This window comes from Pan troglodytes, chromosome 5 (assembly GCF_028858775.2).
Source record: "Pan troglodytes isolate AG18354 chromosome 5, NHGRI_mPanTro3-v2.0_pri, whole genome shotgun sequence".
In the NCBI taxonomy this organism is placed as follows: domain Eukaryota; kingdom Metazoa; phylum Chordata; class Mammalia; order Primates; family Hominidae; genus Pan; species Pan troglodytes.
Genome location: NC_072403.2, coordinates 95,061,605 through 95,086,977, shown reverse-complemented (window position 1 = coordinate 95,086,977; position 25,373 = coordinate 95,061,605). Strand labels below are relative to the sequence as shown.

The following is a 25,373-nucleotide window of genomic DNA, read 5'->3' as shown; positions in this document are numbered from 1 at the left end:
ATTTGTAAACATTGAAAACCATGACTTCACACAGGTATTTCTAATTCTGCCCCACCACCATAGGGTCTATTCTAGTTTCCTCGCTTTCTCTTTTTGTAACTCCATTCTCCCACAGTGAGAATCATGGCCCTCATTGTCCTAGTGGCATTTATTTATTTTGTCAGTCTCCCTCTATGTAATTAATAGTCTGCTGGCATCCTTTGCCACCTCCCCCTGCTCATTGTTGACACTCTCCTCACCTGCTTGGACCCTGTTATGGACTGAATGTTTGTGTCCCCTCAAAATGTACATGTTGAAGCCCCAACCCCCAAAGTGATGGTGTTAGGAGATGGGGCTTTGGGAGGTAGTTAGATTTAGATGAGTTCTTGAGGGCGGGGCCCCCCTGATGAGATTAGTGTCCTTATATGAAGAGGAAGAGGCACTGAACTTCCTTACTCTGCCATGTCTGTTGTTTAAGCCACCCATCTATAGTATTTTGTTATAGCAGCTGAGCTAAGACAGGCTCTGAAACCCCATCCTGAGCTGGCCTCACCTCCTGTTCAGATTTCCTCCTCACCTGTCTTGGGATTTGACACCCCTGCTGAGTGGTCCTCCTGGTGGATGCCCTCCACAGCCTGCTTGGTTTCTCATATCCATGCTGGGCCACTGTGTCACCACCCTTGCACTGATGCCTTCCTTGCTTGGCCCTATGGATGCCCTCAACAGCCTGCTTAGTTTTTCAAATCCGTGCTGGGCCACTGTGTCACCACCCTTGCAATGATGCTTCTCTTGCTTGGCCCTATAAAATGACTAAAGTTTTTGAGACTGGGAAGACATGTAATAAACCAGAGATGGGGTGGCAATGGGGACTTAGGAACCCAGTGGTATTTCTTGGCGGCACTTGGAAGTGTCAACTCTACACAGTCTAGTTTGAAAGTCATTGAGGTAGCAAATGGACATTGTGTTATCTTTAGAGCAGTGGTCAGAGAACTATGGCCCATTGGCCAAATCCTACCTGCAGCCTGTTTTGGTACAGCCTGTGAGCTAAGAGTTGGATTTTTCTTCTGTATCTTTTTTTCTTTTAGACAGGTTCTTGATCTGTCGCCCAGGCTGACATGCATTGGCATGATCATGGCTCACTGCAGCCTCCTGGGCTCAAGTGATCCTCCCCATCTCAGCCTCCTGAGTGGCTAGGACTACAGGTGCGTGCCACTATACCCAGCTGATTTTTTAATTTTTTTTTTTTGTAGAGCCAGAGCCTTGCTTTGTTGCCCAGGCTGGTCTCAAACTTCTTGGCTCAAACCATCCTCCCACCTCAGCCTCCCAAAGTGCTAGGATTAGAGGAGTGAGCCACCTCGACCTGCTGATTTTACATTTTTTAAGGGTTGTTTTTTAAAAAATAAAAAGTATAATATGTATTCTACTTTGAGACCATACATGGCTCATAAAGCCTAAAATATTTACTATCTGGTCTTTCACAGAAATAAAGTTGCTGACTCTTGTTTTAGAGGATCATTATTTCTTAAACACCATTTCTTGAAATTGAACTTTTGACTCGGGTTTGAAACTGTCATCCCTGCAAAAAACTCAGATGCTTAATATTCTGTATTGCTAACTAAGTGCAGATCCATATGCTTTGAAAAGGAACTAGCCAGAAAGTAGCTGTAAGATTTTCTAAGGCAGATTTCTAAGGCCTAACCAAGATTCACACCTGAGCACATGCTCTACCCTCTGTACTCAGATGACACTCAAGCAAATGGCTTGCTGTCTGCGCTTAGTTGACACCATGTGGATGACCTGCTGTCTGCACTTAAGAGGGAGCCATGGTACTTTGTACCTTTGTTGCATTGCTAAGCGTATTGCAGTTTCAGAGGAGGGTCATTTCCATTGATGCCTTTATCCCCTCTATACTTTTGATACCTGGGGGCTTTTGACAGGGACTGTGTTTTACTCTTTATTGCCTATACTGAGTAATTTGTGTTTGCTCTGAATTGGATTAGTAAGTCCTTTCACACCTGATGTTCATACATCACTGTATCGTTTTCTTCATTAATTCTTTTTATTCTTAAAATTGACAAGTTTTTGTCTTGTATCATTGTTTCACTGAATCTTGGTCTCTTTATTAAAATCTTGTATATGAAATAACAGTACTTTGCTCTGATTTACTATAAAACATTATTTTAGTGCTCTTCTCAGAAGGAAGAACCAAAAATCTGTCCCAGGACTTGCATATTATGGTGATGGTGAAGGGCACTCTGATCAGATCTAAATCTAGTGTAGGTTGCTTTCCTTTATGATCTGCTTGCTGCTGTTTTTCTGGGGCAGTGACTTTAGAGCTCCTATTGAAGAGGAAGAAAGAGATCCTTGGCCATTTTTGTTTCTTTCATCATGTGGTTTTCATTGTGAGAAATAATTTGTTTGGGTTTTGTTTTTAATTACCAGAGAACCAAAAGAAGGAGGTATGCCCATGAATATTTCCATAATGCCATCTTCACTCCAGATGAAAACCCCTGAAGGCTGCACAGAAATTCAGCTTCCAGCAGAGGTCAGGCTTGTACCTTCCTCTTGCCGTGGGCTACAGTTTGTTGTTGGAGATGGACTGCACCTGCGACTGCAGGCACAAGCAAAATTAGGCACAAGTGAGTAATATTAGCACTTCTGCTTCTGTATTTACCTTTTTGTTATAAACCAAAGGTGATTTTTTCCTTTGATAAGTTGAACTTTTCCCAGGTGAAGGGGTTGAGAAGCTCTAGGGTCTTTGTCAGCTCTGCCAGTTATTGGCTGTATGCAATTGAACATGTTACTTAACCTTTCTTAGGCTTCTTCCCTTCCTCCCTTCCTTCTTTCTTTTCCACCCACAGCAAAATTGAGCAGAAAGTATAGAGATTTCCCATTTATCCACTGCCTTGTTTCTTTAATTGTAAAATTTTCTGGCTCACAGATGGGAAGATTAAATCAGATGGCAGTTGTATAAGACCTGATTGATTTTAAAGCATTATATGGAAATTTATTCATTCAACAAATATTTTGGTGTGTGCTATGTGCTAGGCATCAATCTAGGTGCTGGGGATACAGAAGTGAACAAGGCAGGGGAGGTGTCTGCTCTCATGGAGCTTACATTCTAATTGGTGGGAGCAGATAATGAGCAAACAATTTAAATATTAAGAAAAGTGTTATGATAATATAAAACAGAATAATGGGATAGGGAGTGACTAGGGTTGGCTGAAGGATGATCAGTGAAGGCCACTCTGAGGAGGTGATGTTTGACCTGAGTCCTGAATAAGGAAATCCTATCCATGTGGGGACTGTTCCAAATAGAGAAAACAGTACACAAAAGGTCCTACAGTTGAGTTTGATACTTAATTTGATTTTAACTTTTACTATGCCTGTTATATTTACAACATTTTGTAACTGGCATAATGATTCGGTAAGGCAGTAGAAAATTTGCTTTTTCTAAGACCTCAGGGTTATTTATTGAATAAAATTATTGGTTCATTACATCTATTACAATATATGTAATATATGCTTTGGGGGATTAAAATTATGTCAAAGGGGGAAATAGGCTGTAAAAGACTTATGTGATGTTTATTATCAGAGAAAGATTGTAATTCTTTCAGCTGCACACTGACACTTCGCTGCTGCCTCATCTGTAATAAACCTTTCATCTGAGCTGTGTGGATCCTGGAGATGGGGTCAGGAGGAGTGTTTGGAAGAGCCATTTAGGAGATGTTGAGTATTCCCCTGAGTCTGTACTCTTGGCTTTTGTGAGGAAAGAGAAGATAGAGAGGGTTTCATTTCTTTTTTGCTGGGGAGCAATTTTTGCTCAAGTCCTGGGTTAGTGAATAACTAGTTTGAGTTGGGCAGGGTTAGTTTTAGGAACAAGGGGTAGGGAAAAGAGATGTCATGGCACTTAAATGTTGTAGGATAAATACTAGGAATGACTGTTGGAATAACCATAGCAAGAAGGTTAGGGTCACCGAGCTGGGAAGTAGACTCCCTGATTGCACCTAATAATGGGCAGAGAAAGTGTTGTTTCAGGGAAGAGGCCATGGGAAGCTGGATGTTGTGTTGTCATCACCTTCTCCACAACAGTTACCTCTTTCACAAGAGTAACCACAGCAGGAATTTTGTGTTGGATCCTGAGATTTGGGAAAGGCAAACATGAAAGCCACAGTGGAGTGTTTTCTGGGATTGTGAGTTTAGAGATGGAGGAATAGAGACCACCAGGGACATAGTATTGGGTTTTTGCCCATCCATATTCTGTATTCTGTAACTGAATATACAAATATCAAAACTGGAATTATTTTTAAAAATTTAAATCTGCAAACATTGTTTAAACTATAGGACAAAATTAATTGACTGCTATGTGCTGATTTGCATATTGTTTGTATTCACTGGTCTCCTATTTCTTTACACTTTTAATATATTTTGCTCAAATATCTGAAAAGGAAAACTATCAAAGGCCCGTTCCATAGTGCATGAAAGAGTATGCAAAACAGATTCCTCAGCATTTAATTGCCTGAGTGCTTTCCATATAATAGATGGTGTATAAATATTTGTGGAATGAATAAATATGAATAGATATGTACTGGTGTGAACTTGAATCAAACTGTTTTGTAGGAAGTGACTTGAAAGTTTTAGCCTTCAGTTTGTGTTTCAGGATTTTTAAAAAGATGACTTTTCAATGCTAAGAACACCCTTTTAAGGACAACTATAGTAAACATCATACTGGTATACTGCTATTTTGAGTGTCAAACTGTGACCCTCTATGTGGAACTAGCTACAGTAGGATCTATTAGAGCACACTCATTAGATTGATCCCCCGCAGCAACGCTCTCCCAGGATTCCTCTATATCAGAAACTGAATTTTAAACCCGACCCAGTGCATCATGCTGGGTGGCCAGCAGAGGGTAGTGTTTCACTGAAAATTTGTTTGTGGGTCTGGAAAAAAATATTTTGGATTCCTAGGTCTCCTTTTAATCTGCTCAAAGTTAAAGAATAATACTGTTTATTGCACCTTAGTGCTATAGGGATTTCTGGCCACCCCTTAAAAACTGTTAAGATTTTTAATTGCCAAGGCGTAAACCTTCTAGCATCAGTTTTTTTAAATCTTAAAATACATACAGAAAAACACAAACCAAATCCACATTGCTTGATTCTGATGGATATGACCTCATTTCTTTAATTAGATTTTTACAGACATATTTTAGTTCATTCTTTTAAATGAAAGTTTCCTTATTTCATAAAAGAAATAATGGAAACTAAGGGAACATGCGGCCTTATGCTGCTCTTTCCCATAGTGTGAGAAATATACATTTTTCCCCACAGCTTTCAGCGTTTTACCATAGCTTTCATTAGAAATTGATTTTTGATCTGAGAAAACTGGACTCTTTTTGGAGCCATTTCATTCCCAGGGAGGTGTCCAATAAACATTAGTTTGAGATCTTTATTTGTTCATATGGTTATATGCTAGATTGGACATAAACCTTATTTAAATAAAATTAAACTCAAAGTTGGCTGGGCACGGTGGCTCATGCCTGTAATCCCAGCACTTTGGGAGGCCGAGGCAAGGGGATTACGAGGTCAGGAATGCAAGACCAGACTGGTCAAGATGGTGAAACCCCGTCTCTACTAAAAATACAAAAATTAGCGGGGCATGGTGATGGGAGCCTGTAATCCCAGCTACTTGGGAGGCTGAGGCAGAGAATTGCTTGAACCCAGGAAGCGGAGATTGCAGTGAGCCCAGGTTGCGCCACTGCACTCCAGCCTGAGTGACAGAGCAAGACTCCATCTCAAAAAAAAAAAAAAATTAAACTCAAATTTAAGAGCTCTATTTGTTCACACTGATGAAACACTATTGTGAGACACAGCAGAGGGAAGCTGAGAATGTTGGAGATCTGTGTAGTTAGCTTGATGAGAAGGAAATAGTTCTTTTTCACTCATCCTTAATGTTGGTATTTTTAGAATGAGAGAACTAACAAATGCTACATGCATAATCTAGGGCAGTACCTGTCTCTGGAACACTTAGCAAAATCTGTTGTTTTCAAAAACACTTCACAATATTTGCTTCTGCTTGAGTCATCAGATAGTATTAATTAAATGTGTACTTCTGGGTGGATCATAAACTTTATGGATGGTAATTTATCGTGGCTATTGAACTGTTTAAGTATGTTAATATATTTGTTTCAATCTCTAAGATTAGCTATTTCATTGACTTCCTTTAGAACTGATTTCAATGTTTAATCAAAGCTCGCAAGCCCAAGAATGTTGCACGTTTTATTGCCAATCCTGCGGTGAAGTCATAATAAAAGACAGGTAAGGAATATATTTAACACTGATTAATTCTGTGCCTGGCAATGGTTATCTCTTTTTCTATCAGAATTTTTCAAGTAATTGCCAATGGAGTAGTATATGGCCTTAAAGTGAGAGCCAGCTTAATGTCACTTTGAACAAAATCAGCCACAAAACTTGCTAGCAATTGCAGAGTGATTAGCTCTTAGGGACATAAAGGGGAGCACTAGGATGCTGGCTTTGAGAGAGGAGAGCTTATCTTGGCCGAAAACCTGTGCTGATCGCTGAAGCACCTCCCTCCTGAAAAGAAACATGGGACCTGTCACGTTTCATCCAACACGATGCTGAGTGACATTTTCCACATTCAGTGATTTTTTCCACATAACAAGCTTTTGCACAAAAACTTTTTATTTGAACTGTTTTTATCAGTGCCTTTCTAAAATCCATTTCCTATTTCTCCTGCTTATTAAAACAGAGCATACAGAGCACAAATTAACCTTTTCTCAATGATTAGGTTAATTTTGTCATTTATTCTTGCCATGTGCTGTGATTGCCTTGTTGAGATGGGAAGGACTCTTTGCTGGTTTTTTCGTTGTTGTTGTTGTTTTTGGGTTTTTTACAGTCCCTAAGGCTTTTTAATTTCTTTTTCTTTTGTCCCTCATGTCAGCCTTCTTGTTTCTTGGGCACAAACCCTTCCTCCTAAAATTTCAGCCACAAGTCATTCATCAGCTGGAGAGACAGATTAAATCGTAATTATTGTTAATACTATTTAAAGAATTTAGAGTTCTTTATTAGATGGGTTTCCTGAGTCATGTTCCTAAGACTTATAAGTGAACGGCTCCTTCCTATCTGAAACCTGCTTCTCTTCCAGTGTTCCTTATCTCAGTAATGCTGTACTTCTACCTGTGTCCTCAAGGTAGAAACCTGGTGTTGCCAGAAGTTCCTCCCTCTGGAGGCAGGGGAGTCCAAGCCTTCGGCTTCCCTGAGCCACACTGGAAGATGAAGAACTGTCTTGGGCTACACATAAAATACACTAACACTAACAATTGCTGATGAGTTTTTTAAAAATTGCCAAAAAAATCTCATGTCTTAAGAAAGTTTACGTATTTGTATTGGGCCACATTCAAAGCCTTTGGGCCATATGCTGTAACGTGGGTCAGCTTGCTGTAAGGGGTTCCCCCCATAGTCAGTTGCCAAGTTCTTTTGCTACTTTCTTCATAGCATGTCTTACATAAGTCCACTTGCCTCCATCCCAGTGCCTCTACCTTAGTTGAGGCTACTGTTTGTTCACCTAATTACACTTGTTGCCAACTCCTCATCCATTGAGCCTCCCTGTAGTTTTGTCCTCTCATCTGATCTATTTTAGCACAGCTAAGTAATTGTTCTCAAATGCATCAGGCTCTGCTGGTCAAACCCCTCCATGGCCCCCCATTTATCCAATATAAATTCCAGAAACATGCTACATTAGGACCTTTATGAGTTTACCTCTATTTACCTCTCCACCCTCACATTTCATATCTCTTTCCCCAACCTATTCCTCCTCCCCCAAAAAAACATGCCATTATTGACTGGCATTCTGTACACAGCTCTGGTGATCAATATGCAGCCCCACAGCCTTTTCATGATATTTTTTCACCCTGGGGCCTTATGAAAGTGACTTCCTTTCCTGGAGGAATGCACCCCACACCCTGTCTCCCCCTTGTTGGCTCCTACCTGAACTTCAGAATTCAGCTGACGGGACAGGTACTGTTATGAGCCTTCTCTCAACCCTGGGTTGGTTTAGGTGTTCCTCTAAGGTTTATTTGCCTGTCTTCACAATTAAACTGTAGGCTCTCGGAGTGCAGATAATCTTGTTGTCCCCTGTATCCTTTATCCCTACTCTTTTGAGAGTGCAGTACAGGGTAGTCCCTTCTGAGTCTGTCTAGTAGTACAGACTCAGAAGCCAGAGCAACTAGGTTTGCACCTGCCATTTACTAGCAGTGTGACTCTTGGGCAAGTTACTTAACCATTCTGTGCCTCAATTCTTTTATTGCAAAAATGTGGCTAACAGTAGGACCTACCTCATATGGTTGCTAGGAGAATGGAGTGAGTTTAAGTGTTTATGACAGTGCCTGGCATGTGGCAAGCATTCAGTATGTATTAGCTACTGCTATAATTACTGTTCTTATCATCATCATCATCATCCTCAGCATCAGGCACTGTCCCTCGTAAATAGTATGCTCTCAATCAATTTTTGCTGGGTTGAATTGAATAAACGTTGACATGTTTGTTTTGGCCTTCTACCAACCTCTCTTGCTTGCTTCCTGATTTCTGTCAGTGTCCCAGGTAGATGAGATGGCACAGAGTTACTCTGGCATAAGTGAGAGGTTACAAATGGAGGATCCTCAGAGTGACTGTCTTGAGTAAGAAATGAGGTGACTTTAAATTTGCAGAGGAGGGAACCTCATCTTTGCTTGAATTACCTAAGGGTTGAAGTTACTACATGTACTCGGTGACAGGCCCACTTTATCCTGAAAGGTTCAGGGGATCTCAGTTTACATTGTAGTTGAACCAAGAGTGTTTTCCTTCTCTCAATCTATTTTAGGCGTTGGTTGAATTCTCAGAAGAAGTTTCTGAAACATGCATTCCTAGACAACAATAGGGATTCCTAGAAGTTACAGTTGGAACATGTTAAATCAGTGTAACAGTATTTCCGGGTTCTGCTTACAGTAAAGGATATGCTGGTTCATTATTGGCTGTTATTTGTGTTTCATTGGAACAGGATGATAATATGAAAAATCTTTTATCTGTTGCCCCCATTTTTTCTGTTCAGGAACTGTATCTTCTGTGTCAGTCCCTTTTACGGTCATGGAACTGAGAACTAAAAGGGCAGCACTCACTCTCCCTAACCCTGACCATCAGCAGGCCCTGGAGGCAGGAGCAGGAGAATGGGGACCTGGGTTTGAAATCCAGCTTCATGACTTAGTAGCTGGGAAGTTGTGTTTGTACTACCTCAGGTTCTTCTAATACAGCCTTCTAATAAGGCCTATTTTCCAAACTTGTCAAGAGAGTTAAAGGATGTAACGTATGTAATAGTTAATGCTCGACCAGGTCTTTTAAATTGGTTTTATAGACTTTCTACCCCCTTTTCCAAATTGTTCTTATTAGCAAACTAGCAAATTATCTAGTTTAGTGTTTCAAACCTTTTTGTTTCAAGACTGTGATTCACATACTCTGCATGTGCCAAGGAAATGAATTCCCTTTCTCTTTTTCTCTCTGAGAAACAGTGGACTTGACTTAGCCTTTGCCTCATTTAAGCAAGGCTTACCCAAAAACCTTTTCATGTCACACCTGTGTGCCTGGCATATGCATGCCTCTTCAGTAATGCAGAGAAATCCTTAGTAAATGACTCAAGGCTTTGCTTACCTGTAACTTAGGTAGCATGCCCTGTGACTGAGTTGTATGGAAAAAGATGCTTCCTTAAGTAACTGCACATGGATTTCATGTTGACCGTTAATGTCAAACCCAGTGTTCTTCTTATTTCTCCCGCAGCTATCTGTTTTATGTGAGTGGTAAGGACAACTTTGTGCTCATTAAATAGAAAACAAGACCAAAGGTTTTCAAAAGAGCATGTATGTACCCAAAATCAACTAATTGTAAACATATTTCCCAGGAAGGTACCTTGGAATATGTTGATTTATCTGTATTGGGAGCACCTCTGTAGGAGCAGGGGAACAGAGTTAAGATCTGCTTACTGGCTAGTCTTATTATCTGGGAACATGTTACATTAATTTCCTGGGGTCCAGTTTCCTCATCTGCAAAATGAGGACGTTGGATTAGATAAACCTGTTAGAGTGCTATGAAACATGAAAATTACCTGATCAATGAACCTCATTTGTATTTGGGGTTTCATGTACTTTGTGATTCATGATTATTTGATAGTCTGGGACTAATGCTTATTCTTTTTTTTTTTTTAAATAAAAAAGGTTCTTGTCAAATTAATTATAGAAATAAGATATAGAGGACAGTTTAAACAGTAAGACTCATTAATGGCTTTTAATACTAGCACCAGGACACATGATATCTGCTAATTATAGCAATGTTTTTTCTTAATTTAAGGTCACATGTTCTTAGCTATTTGTTGTGGTTATTTGAAACCAAATAATGCCTCATTTCTTTATAATAAAGTTCTCCAATTTACATTTTACCAGATTAGCAGTTTTTCTGTAAAATTTGTGTGAATGTATGTAATTTTTTATTATGCTCTTGTTAAGATTAATGGGCCCTAATATCCAGCAATAATAATAAAATTTATTTTGTTGTGAATAGTCTCAGAAACAGCCAAATAGTCCTTGTGTTTGGAATTTATGTATTTTAGAAATAAATTCATCTCATATGTGAATGAAATCAGTTGGCCAAACTTTCAAACTCAAGCCTTTTGATTTTCAGATGATTTGAAACAGAGTGGCTCTCCGGAGGTCTCTGGATGGTTCGCCCTGTTCTCCCTGCACTGGCAAGGTAGTGCTAGGTGTCAGCCTAGATCTCATGAGGGCGTTGAGACCCTAGAGGGAAACCAGCAAGATGGGATCTTTGGAAACATGAGATGTCAGGATATTCAACCACTTGATTGATCCACTTGGCAGACCAGCTACAATTGTAACCTGAAAATAACTACTCCCAAGAATACAGTCACGTTTCTACAAAGATGTTAAAAAAGAGTACAGTCACCAACTGTACTATTGGTAACACTGTACAAACTTTTGGAATAAAATTATACTTTTATGGCTCAAATCATACTATGTACGTAATAATATTAAAGTGCTAAAGCTAGTTTTATAGGATTTGTGGCCTGCCAGTCAGAGAATGTCACCTGAATTTATCTAATTCCAGCAGCCATATTTTGAGCTTTAGATAGTTGATGTTATTAATATTCTTAATGTCCACTTGATTATAATCCAGTCTGTAGAAGCTGTTATTACCATTGTTATTATCACTGATTAATGGTTCATTTTAAAGCTAAGGGGCATAATTTTATTTTCTTATGTATGTTCCTTTATTTTCACATTCTTCATTTTTCTTTACCTCTATTAAAGTTAGGGGGCATACATTTTCTTGTGTATATGTTTAAGTATTAAACATCAATATCATTTGGATATTTTAAGTTTTCTAAAAGTTTATGCTCATGGTACATTAAAAATAACTAGGAAATTTTAATTTATTGTGAATTTGTGTTGCTGTTCATTATAGAATCTTAGGCTGAGAGAAAATTCAGGAAATCGTTTCACTGTTTTTTTGAGCTCCACCAGGTTTCTACCTAAAAACTAACCTTGAAAAAAATGGTATCTATTTTATTTTGAAAGTTCTCTTGGGAAGTAGATCATATCAAAGTATATTTTTCAGGGTTTTAGATAAATATGCTTTCAGTAAAGCAATGATTAAAATCTTTTGTTCTTAAATGTTTTATGTTTTCTTCAAAACATCAAAAAAATTGTTTCTGCTTTAAAAACTTATCTTTGCAATGACTTGCAGTTTAGGCACTTTCTTGCTTCTGGTGTCTTATGTAGATGGTTCTAGGATATATTATAGCTTTTATTCACATGATATGTGGTCACATTAAGTTTAAAATATCATATTTTGTGTTAATGTGAGTTGGCTCCCAGATCTCTGTAAATCTTGGTGCAATTTTATTTCCCTGATCATGTAGGGGGTTTTGACATTGTTGTCTTTTGCACTGTATTGAGGGTTTGTTTATTGGCACTACATGGCAGTATGTCAGGACACAAAAGATCTTAATGATGGAGAAAGTCCAGGAGCCTATTTAGGCCTAACTCCCTCCCACTCTAAACAGGCAATTTATTTGCCCTCTTCTTCTGCTGGTTCTTCTTGGTAAAATTCAAATCTGACCTGTTATTCTGTTTAAAATTCTGTAATGCTTCCTACCCACCTGAGGTACCAAGTCCCTACCCCTTAGCGTGGCCTGGAACACCCCACACAGTTTGCCACCATCCTACCTGCCCAAGTCTCCTCCTCTATGGCTGTTCTGCATTGCCAGGGAAGGAATATATTCTAAGGACCTGCCGTTACTGATCACTTCTGATTCTGTGAACTTAATGCAGATTTTTTTTTTTTTTGAGCTGGAGTCTCCCTGTTGCCCAGGCTGGAGTGCAGTGGCGCGATCTCAGCTCACTGCAAGCTCCGCCTCCCGGGTTCAGGCCATTCTCCTGCCTCAGCCTCCGGAGTAGCTGGGACTACAGGCGCCCGCCACCACTCCCGGCTAATTTTATGTATTTTTAGTAGAGACGGGGTTTCACCGTGTTAGCCAGGATGGTCTTGATCTCCTGACCTCGTAATCCGCCCGCCTGGGCCTCCCAAAGTGCTGGGATTACAGGCATGAGTCACCGAGCCCGGCTTAATGCAGATTATTGAACATTTCTGAGCCTCACTTTCCTCCTCTGTACAGGAAAATGGTATTTCCTGTCTAACAAAGTTGTTGCGAGCATTAAATGAAATAAGGTGTGTTTAGTGGCCACCAAGGGTCTTTTTAAGTTAACTAAACATGTGGACTCACAAGGCTACCACATTCCTTGCCAGCTTGCCAGCAGGGCAGCATCAAGAATTCCTCTCAGCACGGGCTCTGCATGTTTGCACAAATGACAGCTCACATACCTTTCTGGGGACTGTTGTCTCCCCACACGACGTAGTTCCAGGTACAAAGCATAAGCTCCACATCAGGGAGGTACGGGAGCTGCCCTGGCTCAGAAGAAGCCTCCTGCCTTAAGCAGCCAGTATCTCTTGTAACAATTCTTGATATAGTTTGTAGGGTTCCCAAGAAGAAACTGCATTCAGGGAAGGCCAAAGTATCCTATCAGACATTTACAGCTCATTCATATTTCTTCCTGGTTCAGATGCAGTTTACCAACCAAGGATCATTTTTACCGTAAGCAGTGTTGCCTAGCAATATTGTGGATGCCTAAGCTCTTACCTGGTTTCCAGGGTAACAGAGCTAGGTGGCTAAACCAAAGATCAGATTCTCAAGCAGCAAGGGAAAAGGTTTTTTAACCCCTTAATTCCAGTGTGCAACAGACGCAACCAGGGGCTTCACACATTATAGTTATCAAAATACGCTAGTTCATTTCTTCAACAAATATTTAAGAGCTCATGATATACGTTAGGAGCAATGTAAGACAGTAGAAATACAGTGGCAAGGTAAACATATATGGCATCTACCTTCATATTGTCTCTTCCATGATGCCCTTAATTCCTTTCACTGCCTGGAGAACTACTATTTATCTTTCAAAGGCCAGCTCAGATGTTACCTCTTCTCTGAAGTCTGTGTACAATCTATTCTTGTAGCAGTTTGTGTTTATTGCCTTGAATTCATGGATGGGTCTTGGGGACCCATGAATCCCCTAAAGTAATATGCAGATTTTGTGTGCTTGTAGAAATGTACATTTGAGGAAAGAGGCTAACACTTTTCTTAAATATTCAAAGGGATCTGTACTGCTCCGCCTGGTGCCACCGCCCACCCCCCCCCGCCCCCCGCCAACTGCAAGAATTTAGAACCGTTACTCTGTTACCAGCATTTATAACATGTGCTTTTGTTATTTGTTTATAGGTCTATATTTCTTACTAGAACATGAGTACCTTAAGAGAGACGACTGTATGTGTTCATATTTTGTGCCAGTAGAATGCCTTATTCATAGTAGACTTATAGGAAATGTACGTTGAAAGAATCACTTCTCAGTATGCTTAACAGGCTCAGCACTTTGATGATACCAATGGTGCAGCATATACTAATTTCAAAGGAAAAGTTCTTCCTTATGTTAAACTAAAATCAGCCTTTCTCGTTTCTAGCTTTGTCCTCTGCAGTTATAAATTGTGTACCCTCTTCTGAACTGTAATTGCCCTTTTATGCAACTCAGTTGATTGGGGAAATCAAAGGAAAATGGTTAACATGGGGGAATTGTTAAAAAAAAAAGTAGCATTCACATTTCAAATGTTTTAACTTATAACATCTGAATGTACATTAATTTACTAGTATTTGTGTTTTGTTAGAAGGAGGAACTTAGCAGATATCACCTTAATGAAGTTATCAAGATTAGCGTCACTAAGTTGTGTTGATATGATATATTCTCTGATATGATGTGATGAGAAGGGTACATTTCACTTCTGTGAGATTCTTTCCCCGAATCCATACCACCAGCCTAATCTTGAGACAATATTAGACTAACTCAGATTGAAGAATATTCTGTAAAATACCTGATCTTTGCAAAAATCTCAAGTTTCTGAAAAATAAGGAAATATTGAGAAACTGTTATAGACCAGACGAGACTAGGGAGACATGATGACTAAATGCAAAGTATTATCCATGAATTAGATCTTGGAACAGAAAAAAAGGATATTAGTGGAAAAACAGGTGGAATTCAAAGTGTGTAGTTTTGACAAATCTACCATGGTACCATAAAATAGTAACTTTAGGGCCATCTGGGTGAAGTGTATATGGGAACTAATACACTACCTTTGTAAGTTTTCCGTAAATCTAAAGTTATTCCAAAATGAAAAGTTTACTAAAATATAGTAATAGAAGAAATTATAGAAGAAAGTTGTTAGGTGATCTGACCATTAAGACACGTAAACCAAAATAAAAGGCAGTAACACCAAAAAAATTTGTAACAGATTAATAAGCATAAGGCTAATACTCTTAATATATAACACATTTTTACAAATTAATAAGAACATAATAATACCACCCTGGAAAATAGTCACTAATCACAATTCACAGAAGAAACACAGTAGACTATAAGTAGCAAAACTAGATGAATCTCACCAGTAATTTAAGAGTTGCCAGTTAAAGCAGCATTGAAAATACTTTCACCTATTACTAATGCAGAAATGGAAAAATGATAGTATTCATTTATGAAAAGGGTGAGTGGAAGAATTATAGATTGGCACAGCCTTTCTGGAAAGAAATTCACCAAATAGGTGTTGGGTTTTAAAATATGCATATAATTTGTGCTTATCATCTCACACTTATATAGGATTCTTTCCAAGGAAAATAGATATGTTCATAAATATTCTAACAGGAACATTCATCACAGAGTTATTGATAATGAAAAACTCAAAACCTAAATATCTAATAGTTGAGGGAATCATCTCAAAAGTTTTGATGTACTTATGGAATAGAATATTGTGGACTAATTAGGATTCATCTAAATAAAACAACAAAAGCAAGATATAGTATGTTTATTCACGATTCTCAAACTTCGTGTGATATGTACAGATATATCTTTTGAACGGATGGCAAAGAAATACACTGTCATGTTTAGTTACTTATCTCTGGGTAGTGAGATAAAGGATGATTTTTCCTTGTTTATACCTCCTTGCATTTTCAAAATTAGCTGTAGTGAGTATATATTACTTTTATAATTGGGGAAAAAATTAGCATTGCAAGCCTTGTGGTTAATGAGTTTCTTTCATCTTTTATGGTCATTTAATTAAGAAAATGTTAGTACCATTTTGTTCTGTGAAAAATGATTTTTTCCTCTTTCCACTAGGAAGCTCCTCAGGGTGCTCCCACTGCCGAGTGAGAACTGGGGAGCTCTAGTTGGAGAATGGTGTTGTCATCCTGACCCCTTTGCTAATAAATCACTTCATCCGCAAGAGAATGACTGTTTTATTGGAGACTCTTTCTTCTTGGTGAATTTAAGAACCAGTCTGTGGCAGCAAAGACCTGAACTATCCCCAGTGGAGATGTGCTGTGTTTCTTCTGACAACCATTGTAAATTGGTAAAATATCATTTCAAAATAAATGGTAATTTAGAGGCTGTCTTAGATACTGGCTTCTTCAATCTTTTTCTAATTAAGGCCTTGTTACATAGACTGCTGTAAAGGCCAAAATTCATTATTTTCAACTGTCATCGCTATCGCTGCTTTATCAAAACAGGAAGAGCATATGGCTTTAAACTAAAACAGCCACAGGCGCCTGGAAGAATAAGGAGAGGAAGACCTCTGCAGGCTTAGAATTGCGAGTGCTACCATTTTACAAACAAAATGCCTTGCTTTCTTGTTCTTAGGACAATATTGCATAATTTGTGTGCATTTTATCCTAAATAGTCTGATTTAGGTTAAAAGTGTTGTCTTGCTCCAGGATATCTACTATACTATTAGGCTGAGGTATTTTACTATTTCTGCCCATAGTCTAGACTTCTGCTGAAGTCGTAAATGGAGATGTCATCAAGTAAAAAGAGGAATGGAGGAGCCCAGGAATGGAGATAAAGCTTGTGTTGCAGGGTCTGAGTTGGTGCTTGACAGTGTGAGGTCAGGTGGCTCTTGCTGCATAAGTTGCTTTGGGAAGAAGGCAATTTTCTCTCACTGCAGAGAACAAGTGTTTTACTTTATTTTAAAAGAAAATCAATGGCATTGGCTTGGCCCATGTGAGAAATCATTCCACTGATGGCCAGTCAATACAGATATTATTTAAAAAGTAAAGAAAATCATTCCCAGAGAATCATTTTAACATCTGATTATTGGTGGGAACTAAAACATTGTATTTTAAATTTCATTCAGAACTCATTTAATTTTTGTAATAATAACTGAGCGACTGCAGGAAATATGCAGTAGGTGGGCAGCTCTTAGGTTGTAAATTAGTTTATAGAACTATTCTGAGGGAGATGAAGGAAATTCGTCAAATGTGGAGGTTAAGTTGTCGTCAGATAAAGTTATTTAAGTGCCTCATTTTACACCGTAAACAGAAATCCCTATATCTAAATATGGTTCACTTTGGTGAAATGTAGTACTTTACGTTTTATATTTTAAAAGGTAAATAGTAAGTTAATATATATTTGTTATATTTAATATGATTAATTAAATTTGTATTTTAATCTAAATATATACTAATACTTTATATGTGTTTTAAATTTCATCTTTATGATTAAGCTATACATTTCAAAAACATTTGGAAGTTGTGAGCAGAAAAGTAGTAGAGAAAGATTAAATCAGAGAAACCATGTTTCCCTTTTTAAATAAACTCAGCACTCTGTGCTGAAATATATTCTTCACATTTACATCTTTATCAGTTATGCGATGCCATTTACAAGAATTTCTCTTCATAGTAAACGGCTATCTTATCCATTAAAGAAAGACCCATCATATTTTTAGACATTACAGTTTTAGTATCAAGGAGACTGTGGGAAATTCTGTACTATCAAGACAAGATGCTGTTGAAAAGATTTTCTTCAAGTTAGCCTAGATGAAAGTCCCTCTTTAATTGTATATTGTAGCAGTCCAAAGAGTGTGCCTGTGACCAAAATAGAAACATAAATTTGGAGGGACTGCGTAAACAGCGCTCTCAAGGCTCCTGTGGGAACAAGGCTGTTCTGTGCTATTGAAAACCTATTTCTCCTATCACCCAGTCTAGCCATCTAGCAGGGTTTTGAAATGTCACATAGTAACAAAGCATCCTAATGGTATCTCTTGGGAAACATTTTTTTGATGAGACAATATCAAGGGTCCTTAGAAATTGAAACGACACAAAGGGAAAATAAAAGGGAGGACACGAGGCTAATCCACCTCTCTGAGCAGCCCTGCGGTGTCTCAGATATATTGACTTAATTAGTCCACAACAATGTCTGTCTTTGAGGTTTGCTCTGTAGAGTTCCCACACTGTTAGGCTGCTTCATTACACAACTTGCCTTATTATTTCCTTGAAGGATAGGTGAAGAAAAGTGCATTACAAAGCAGAGATTCTCTTTAAATGAAATTTATGTGTTATAATATGTTTAATTAAAAAGATCTGCTTTTAAAAACAGCACAAACAAACATGAAGCCCAACACTATTTCTTTTCTTCCATAGCCTTTTAGAGTTTATAATACTTTATTGGAGCCTTTGTTATTGCAGCAGTATCTACTTATTTTTAAAAGATACCTGCTGAAGATTTCCCTATTGGTGTATTCATTTATCACCTCTCTTGTGCTATTTTGTGCCTGCCCACATAATACAAATTTTGCATCTTGGGCCGGGCGCGGTGGCTCATGCCTGTAATCCCAGCACTTTGGGAGGTTGAGGCGGGTGGATCATGAGGTCAGGAGATTGAGACCATCCTGGCCAACATGGTGAAACCCTGTCTCTCCTAAACTACAAAAAATTAGCCGGGTGTGGTGGCGGGGGCCTGTAGTCCCAGCTACTCAGGAGGCTGAGGCAGGAGAATCGTTTGAACCTGGGAGGCAGAGGTTGCAGTGAGCCAAGATTGCACCACTGCACTCCAGCCTGGTGACAGAGCGAGACACTGTCTAAAAAAAAAAATTATATAATGGATGATAAGGATGGCATTTCATCCTTTTATAAGAGTCAAAATATTATTCAAGGCTTCACTCTTTTTTAAAGAGCAAATAAAATTGATCTTTGATTACATTAATATTACTGCTAGCAAGGATGACTAACATCTTTACCTTTTTTTCTTTCTTGGAGTACTTAGTAATAATTAGTTGATTTTGGTAATTTGTTTTGTTAAATCCATAAGTGTGTCTTTTTTGTTTTCTTAGAAAAATGTGTTGTCAAACTCTGTAAGTATTCACAAGTATAAGAAGAATAGTATTGCGAATTTCAATATGGATTCATTAAGTATGCTTCATCTGCTCTTTTTTTCCTGAAGTGCTTAAAACAGTCTTGTCATTTTATCCCTACATCTAAAAATAGGAATTTAAAAAATGTAGCCACACCGTTATCACACCTGATAAAATTAACAATTATTCCTTGATGATACAATACCAGGCCATATACAGATTTTATCAATTGTCTTAAAAGAATCTTTTAGCATAGGTTTGTTTGAATCAGGAGCCACACATGTGATTGAGGTAATTTGGTTGTTGTTGAGCTGATTTTTAAATCCTGATTACCCATGTCTGATAAGGATAGAATCTTATTTTAAAAACAAGCAAACAAAAAACACTTCTCCTGCCCCCTTGAAAGACAAAGTGAGATGTTCTGTGATAGCAGTTACAAAGGAAGTACATATCAAAGCACTTGAAAAAAAATTTTCTGCTTCAAATAGAAAAATTCTTTCTTTTCAAGCATTGCTATTACAATACCAATATTAGTTTTTAATAAAGCCCTTAGTTTTTGGTAACATTTAATGAGTGTGATCAGATTTAACTTGTATAAAATAGTACTCTTTAAAAATATTTTTAATATCAACTTGGAGCCATGTAGGTATGTTTTACTGTAAGAAAGCATTAAACTGCCAGAATGGCACCCTTTGTAGACCATACTGGCTTTCTGAGTTCTCTTCCTCCTGGACCTGAATAAATTGGCACCTTCCTAGGTTTCTGTGTCTGTCTCTTACCTCTCATGGGTATGACCCCATCCAGTTTCCCACCTGGGTCAGGCTCTGAGACCTGCCATTTGTGATGTGCCTGATAAGGATGTCAGTGCAATGGCCAGAGATGGCACACTGTGGGGCCCACTTTCGGAGTGTGCCTGGATAAAAGTTTGAGCCAGGACTGAACTGACTTATGAAGTTCATGTGTGCTTTTGTTTCCTCAGCAGAGACTTTTGAGGAAGGCTGCAGAATCTGTCCAAATACTGCAGCTAGACCAGGAAAAAATGGAATAAGTGTTTATGTTACTGAAGGTTAATTCTGTGTGTGAAGGGATTCATCTCAGAAGTTTTTAAATAGAAGAGCTGTAGGCATTTACGGATTTTTTTACTAGTTGCATGTGTTTGAGGCTGGGGGAAAGAATAGGCCATAGAGAAAGACCCCAGTATGAATTGTGCTGTTGCTCTTGACTTTGACCCCTGATTGAATATAGAGAGAGAGAGAGAGAGAGTCAGTCTCGCTCTGTTGCCCAGGCTGGAGTGCAGTGGCACAATCTCGGCTCACTGCAACCTTCCCCTCCCGGGTTCCTGTGATTCTCCTGCCTCAGCCTCCTGAGTAGCTGGGACTACAAGCGCGCACCACCACGCCCAGCTAATTTTTATATTTTTAGTAGAGACTGGGGTTTCACCATGTTGGTCAGGCTGGTCTCAAACTCCTGACCTCATGATCCGGCTGCCTTGGCCTCCAAAAGTGCTGGGATTACAGGTGTGAGCCATGGTGCCCAGCATTGAATATATTTTTTTACATCAAGATCTGATAACACACATACACTCATGCACACATACACAAACACACCTCAAATAAAAGTTTCTTGAAGCAGTACTTACTCAGTGTTTGAAGCACTGTCATATTTTCTGTTCTATTGTATTTCATTTTTTAAAAACACAGTAGGCCTGGTGTGGTGGCTCACACCTATAATCCCAGCACTTAGGGAGGCCAAGGTGGGTGGATCACGAGGTCAGGAGTTCAAGACCAGCCTGGCCAAGATGGTGAAACCATCTCTACTATAACTACAAAAATTAGCCGGGCATGGTGGCAGGTGCCTGTAATCCCAGCTACTAGGGAGGCTGAGGCAGAGAATTGCTTAAACCCGGGAGGCGGAGGTTGCAGTGAGCCAAGGTCGCGCCACTGCACTCCAGCCTGGGCAATGGAGCAAGACTCCGTCTCAAAACAAAACAAAATAAAACAAAACAAAAAAAAAACAAAACACAGTAATCCACTGAATTGGTTCCATGAATTGGTTCCCACTAATGGGGCGCATGAGCTGTTGTTTGGAAAACACTTAGCATAGTGTTCAGAAGCTTTAGCATCAGAGAGACCCAGATTCAGACATCAGCTCTGTCAGTTACTAGCAGCACTTCCATGGAACTCAGTTTAAATGTACTTTTTATTCAATTTTTCAGGAAATTATTTATGCCAAAGAAAAAATACTCAAATGTGTATTAATCAGTTAAAATTTTTTTCCTTAGATTAAATACACATATTATCCCACATCAGAAGTCACTGCCCTTCTTTACTTCAGCCTACACCTATTCTGTGGTTTCCCAGGAAAGGTACCCTGGAGTATCCAGAGTTGTAGAACCTCCTTTTCCCTGCCCACTGTATATGGCTTCTGCCTTGTTACAGTATATCTGGACGAGAGGAATGTATGGTTTTAACAAAGGTATAACTATGGATGGGAAAAGGCATATTCTTTATTGATTAGGCAAATGCTAGCTATTTTAATCTGTATCTCAAATAGCGAATTTGGATTTTTGAAGCTTAGGTTTGTTTCAGGAATTGTCCCAGAGCACTGCCTGTCTTTCCAGTTACAGTGCCGATCCTAAGTGGAAAAAATGGAAGTATATGAACAGACTAGATATTTTTAACTTTTCATTTATTGTAGTTAAGGGTTATGGGTTACTTTTACATAAATTACACTGGACTAGGAGTCAAAATAGTGTGAGTTCAAGTTCTGATTCTTCTGTGTTCTATACACATGAGTTGAGGCAAGTCATCAACCCTGTCTTTGTTGCCCACCACCTGCCTGTTTTAAGTTATAAGGCTATTTGGAAGTGCTTTTTAGAAATATAAGGTACTACTTATTCAAATTATTTGGCAACTTTTGGACTATCAAGAAGTGGCTAGTTTTGGAAAAGTGAATCTGTGTGTTACTGTTTCTTAAGACTTGAAAAATTTTCTCTGTGCATGTGAATTATGCATACAAGCTAAATGTATTCCCAGTATTTAGTAGAGGGCAGAATAAAATGTAAAGTTCAATGTATACTCTGGGGACTATGTTAAAATTATATATTCCTTTTAAGAAAAGCTGAATGACATTTAAATGACATTTTTCTGTTCTACAGGAACCAAAGGCAAATACCAAAGTAATTTGTAAGCGTTGCAAGGTAATGTTGGGAGAGACCGTGTCATCAGGTAAGAATTTCATAACAAGAAGCCAAAATGATTGGCTTCTTGCTTAAAAGCCAGAATGATATTTTATAGTAAATATATAGGAAAGATAGATGATTAATATATGTTGTGGAATTGGTGCTTTTCAAAATAGACCCCAAGTAACATACCATCCAATATACCAAGAAGTTTGTATATTTTGACCTTCATAAATACAGAGTATTGAATTTTAAGTATTAAGAAGTTGAGTCATTTTCAGAGTTTCATAGCCTCTTTGTAGATATAAAGCAATAGTATAAAGTTTGTTCTTGGGCCTATTTCAAGAAAATTGGAGCTTTTTTCTCTCTTTCTTTGTTTCCTTCTTTCTTCTTCTTCTTTTTTTTTTTTTTAATTTTACCTTCCTGGTAACTCACAAAACAGAGCTTTTTTCTTAATACACCTCCTCAGTCAGAAGAGTTGGTGCCCAGAGATGGAGAAGTTGTTTTTCTTGGCTGCCATCTGGCTCGGGGCTGTATTTTGGGGCTGGGGATGGGAGAGGACCTGTTGAAATGGAAGAAAAAAAATTCCGAATTTTGTACTTTGTCCCTTATTCTTTTGGTTCCCCAGTAGCATTGATTATATTTTATGTAAACTCTGTTATACTACTTTAAAATATAATAATGAAAATCCTGATAATTAAAATGCATTGCTGTTTAAAGATATGGTTTATAGTGTCTAGAGAACTACAACATGCTGTGTTAGCTTGTGGATGATGAATAATTACTTTTAATACAGTTAATTAGAAGATGTGATTTACATGAAGCAATTGTACTTAAGGGAAGGCAGATGATGGTATTTTTTTGTTTATTTGTTTGTTTAATTGTCAAAATCTTGTAAGAAGTTACTTGTTCACAGTGAGCCAGAAAGGAAAAATGAGTTAGTAAAAGGTACCATCCTTAACGTCATTTTTGGAAAATGAAAGCAAGCCTCTGAAGCAACACCTTAGAAAAAGTTAAGCCTTCTGGTTAAATAAGGTGAATTGATTTTTAAATTATTTTCTCCCTGAAGTCCTGTTAAAATGTCAGTTAAGGAATGAAAAGATGTATATCTACAAAGGCAAAGAGAAATGGAGAGGAGATGACAATGACATAAACAAGAGATGTAAACAAACTTTTTTGGAACACACTTGGCAGCCTGGAGGGAGCTGCAGCTTTGGTGTCTGTAGATCATTTGGATAAGGAGTGGGCCAATAATCTCTGTAGAGCCTCAAAACAAGTCAGAATTTGGAGGCAGCAGGTGACAGGGAAGGCAGTCTGAGGCAAGGGGCTGGAAGCAGGATGATTGGTTCAAAGTGTATATATACAGCTACTAGACTTCTAGGTTTCCCACTTCATTTTCAACTTGCTTCTGTAATCCTCAAGGTTGGAGATTGGAAGACCTCCCCCACACCCTTTTTTTTTGAATAATGGAAGAATACCAACTAGAGAAAAGACTTGCAGACACTGATTCTTTGGGGACATTCAACCAAAAATGAGGTTATGTCGTTGTTCAACAAAAATGAGGTTAAACTGAGCACAGTGGTGCATGCCTATAGTCCCAGCTACTTGGGAGGCTGAGGCAGGAGGGTCACTTGAGCCCAGGGGTTCGAGGCTGTAGTGCACTATTATTGCACCTATGAATAGCCACTGCACTTCAGCCTGGAGAACATAGGGAGACTCCATCTCTTAAAAAAAAAAAAAAAAAAAAAAAAAGAGCTTATATTCACTCATCCTACAGTCAACAAACCTTGTACCTATACCCAAGAACTTTCTCTCAGCATTTCACTGCCTTACACTAAAATTGAAATGAATTGTTGAGAATCACCAAATATTTGAGGAAATCAACAAAAAAGAAACCAAGGCAAATAAATGATTAAGCAAGCAAATTAAAAGCACTGAGAAGAAACACATTATGTATACAGCAGAAGAAAATCTTTTTAAAAAAAAAATGCCCTTGAAGAAATAAACTAATATTGCTTCCATAACTCAGAGAATGTGGAATTTAAAAATGTAATAGCTTCAGAAAAAAAAAATCAAATAATTGGAAGATAAAAGTAAAGAATTAGGCCAGAAATTAAAACCAAAAGACAGAGATTGAAAATTAAAGAAGAGGCCGGGCACGGAGGCTCACGCCTGTAATCCCAGCACTTTGGGAGGCTGAGATTGGCAGATGACCTGAGGTCAGGAGCTCAAGACCAGCCTGGCCAACATGGTGAAACCCTGTCTCTACCAAAAATACAAAAATTAGCCAGACATGGTGACATGCACCTGTAATCCCAGCTACTAGAGAGGCTGAGGCAGGAGAATCGCTTGAACCCGGGAGGCGAAGATGGCAGTGAGCTAAGATCGTGCCACTGCACTCCAGCCTGAGCAACAGGGCAAGACTCCATCTCAAAAAAAAAAAAAAAAAAAAAGAAGTACAAAAAATATATGTAATCAGTTAAGTTTCCTGAAGGTAGAGACATTGTCTATCTTGTCTATCTCTGTAATCTCAGCACTTAGTGTAATGTCTGGCACATAGTGAGTACCCAGTAAGTATTTGTTGAATGAATAAGTGAATTGAGCCTTTCAGGACAACCAACATCTAGCTTATAGAAATTCTAGAAAGAGAGAATAGAGACAACAGAATGTAGGAAATTATCCAATAACAAAAATACCAAAAATACAAGTCTATTTTCCAGAGCTAGGATTTCAGTTTCTTGACTGAAAGGGTCCACTAAGTACCCACTGTAATTAATAGAGGAATAGTAAGGAAGCCACTTCAGGCCACAACAGTGAATAATTTCAGAACACCAAGGATGAAGTTTGCAGAGGGAAAAAGGCAGTTAATATAAGACAGATTAAGAATTAGAATAGCATTGAACTTCTTAACAGCAGAGCTGAAAGCTAGAAGGCAGTGAAGCAGTGCCTTCATAATTTGAAAGGAAAAAGATTTCAGCCCAGAATTCTATACACAGTCGAGCTATCAGTCAAATATGAAAATAATAAAAGCCATTTTGCAAATAACAAAGTCTCAAAACACAATTCTCAAAGGTTTATTTTTCTTAGTAATTCACCATAAAATATAAATCATCTAAACTAGGGATTCAATCTAGGAAGAGATGACATGGAATTGGGTAACAAGGTGTGCAATAAAGGAGAGCGGGATAAGGAAGTCCCAGGGTAAGGAGTGGGCAGCAGGACTACAGGATAGCAGCCTAGATTGAAGCAAATGGGAAAGAAGATTGCAATAAAGATTTTTTTTTTTTTTTGAGACGTAGTCTCACTCTGTTGCCCAGGCTGGAATGCAGTGGTGTGATCATGGCTCATGGCAGCCTCAACCTCCCGGGCTCAAGTGATCCTC

General features: G+C 38.5%; 1 protein-coding gene across 15 annotated transcripts in view; it reads left to right on the top strand.

Annotated features, from left to right (window-relative positions):
• Positions 1 to 25,373, top strand: part of UBE3D (ubiquitin protein ligase E3D) — a 187,800-nt gene that overhangs the window by 5,444 nt on the left and 156,983 nt on the right. For 12 of the 15 annotated variants that reach the window (XR_010158087.1, XR_010158086.1, XR_001718559.3 and 9 more), the window contains 4 exons: positions 2,422 to 2,618; positions 6,204 to 6,294; positions 15,804 to 16,035; positions 21,968 to 22,037. Coding sequence is in view for 11 of the 15 variants with exons in the window: in XM_063813229.1 (XP_063669299.1) it covers positions 2,422 to 2,618; positions 6,204 to 6,294; positions 15,804 to 16,035; positions 21,968 to 22,037 (590 nt within the window). In the remaining 4 variants the exon portion in view is untranslated. Of the gene's footprint in view, positions 1 to 2,421; positions 2,619 to 6,203; positions 6,295 to 13,245; positions 13,456 to 15,803; positions 16,036 to 21,967; positions 22,038 to 25,373 lie in introns of those variants that run through there. The other 3 variants (XM_063813232.1, XM_054686083.1, XM_024357315.3) reach the window with 3 other exon arrangements.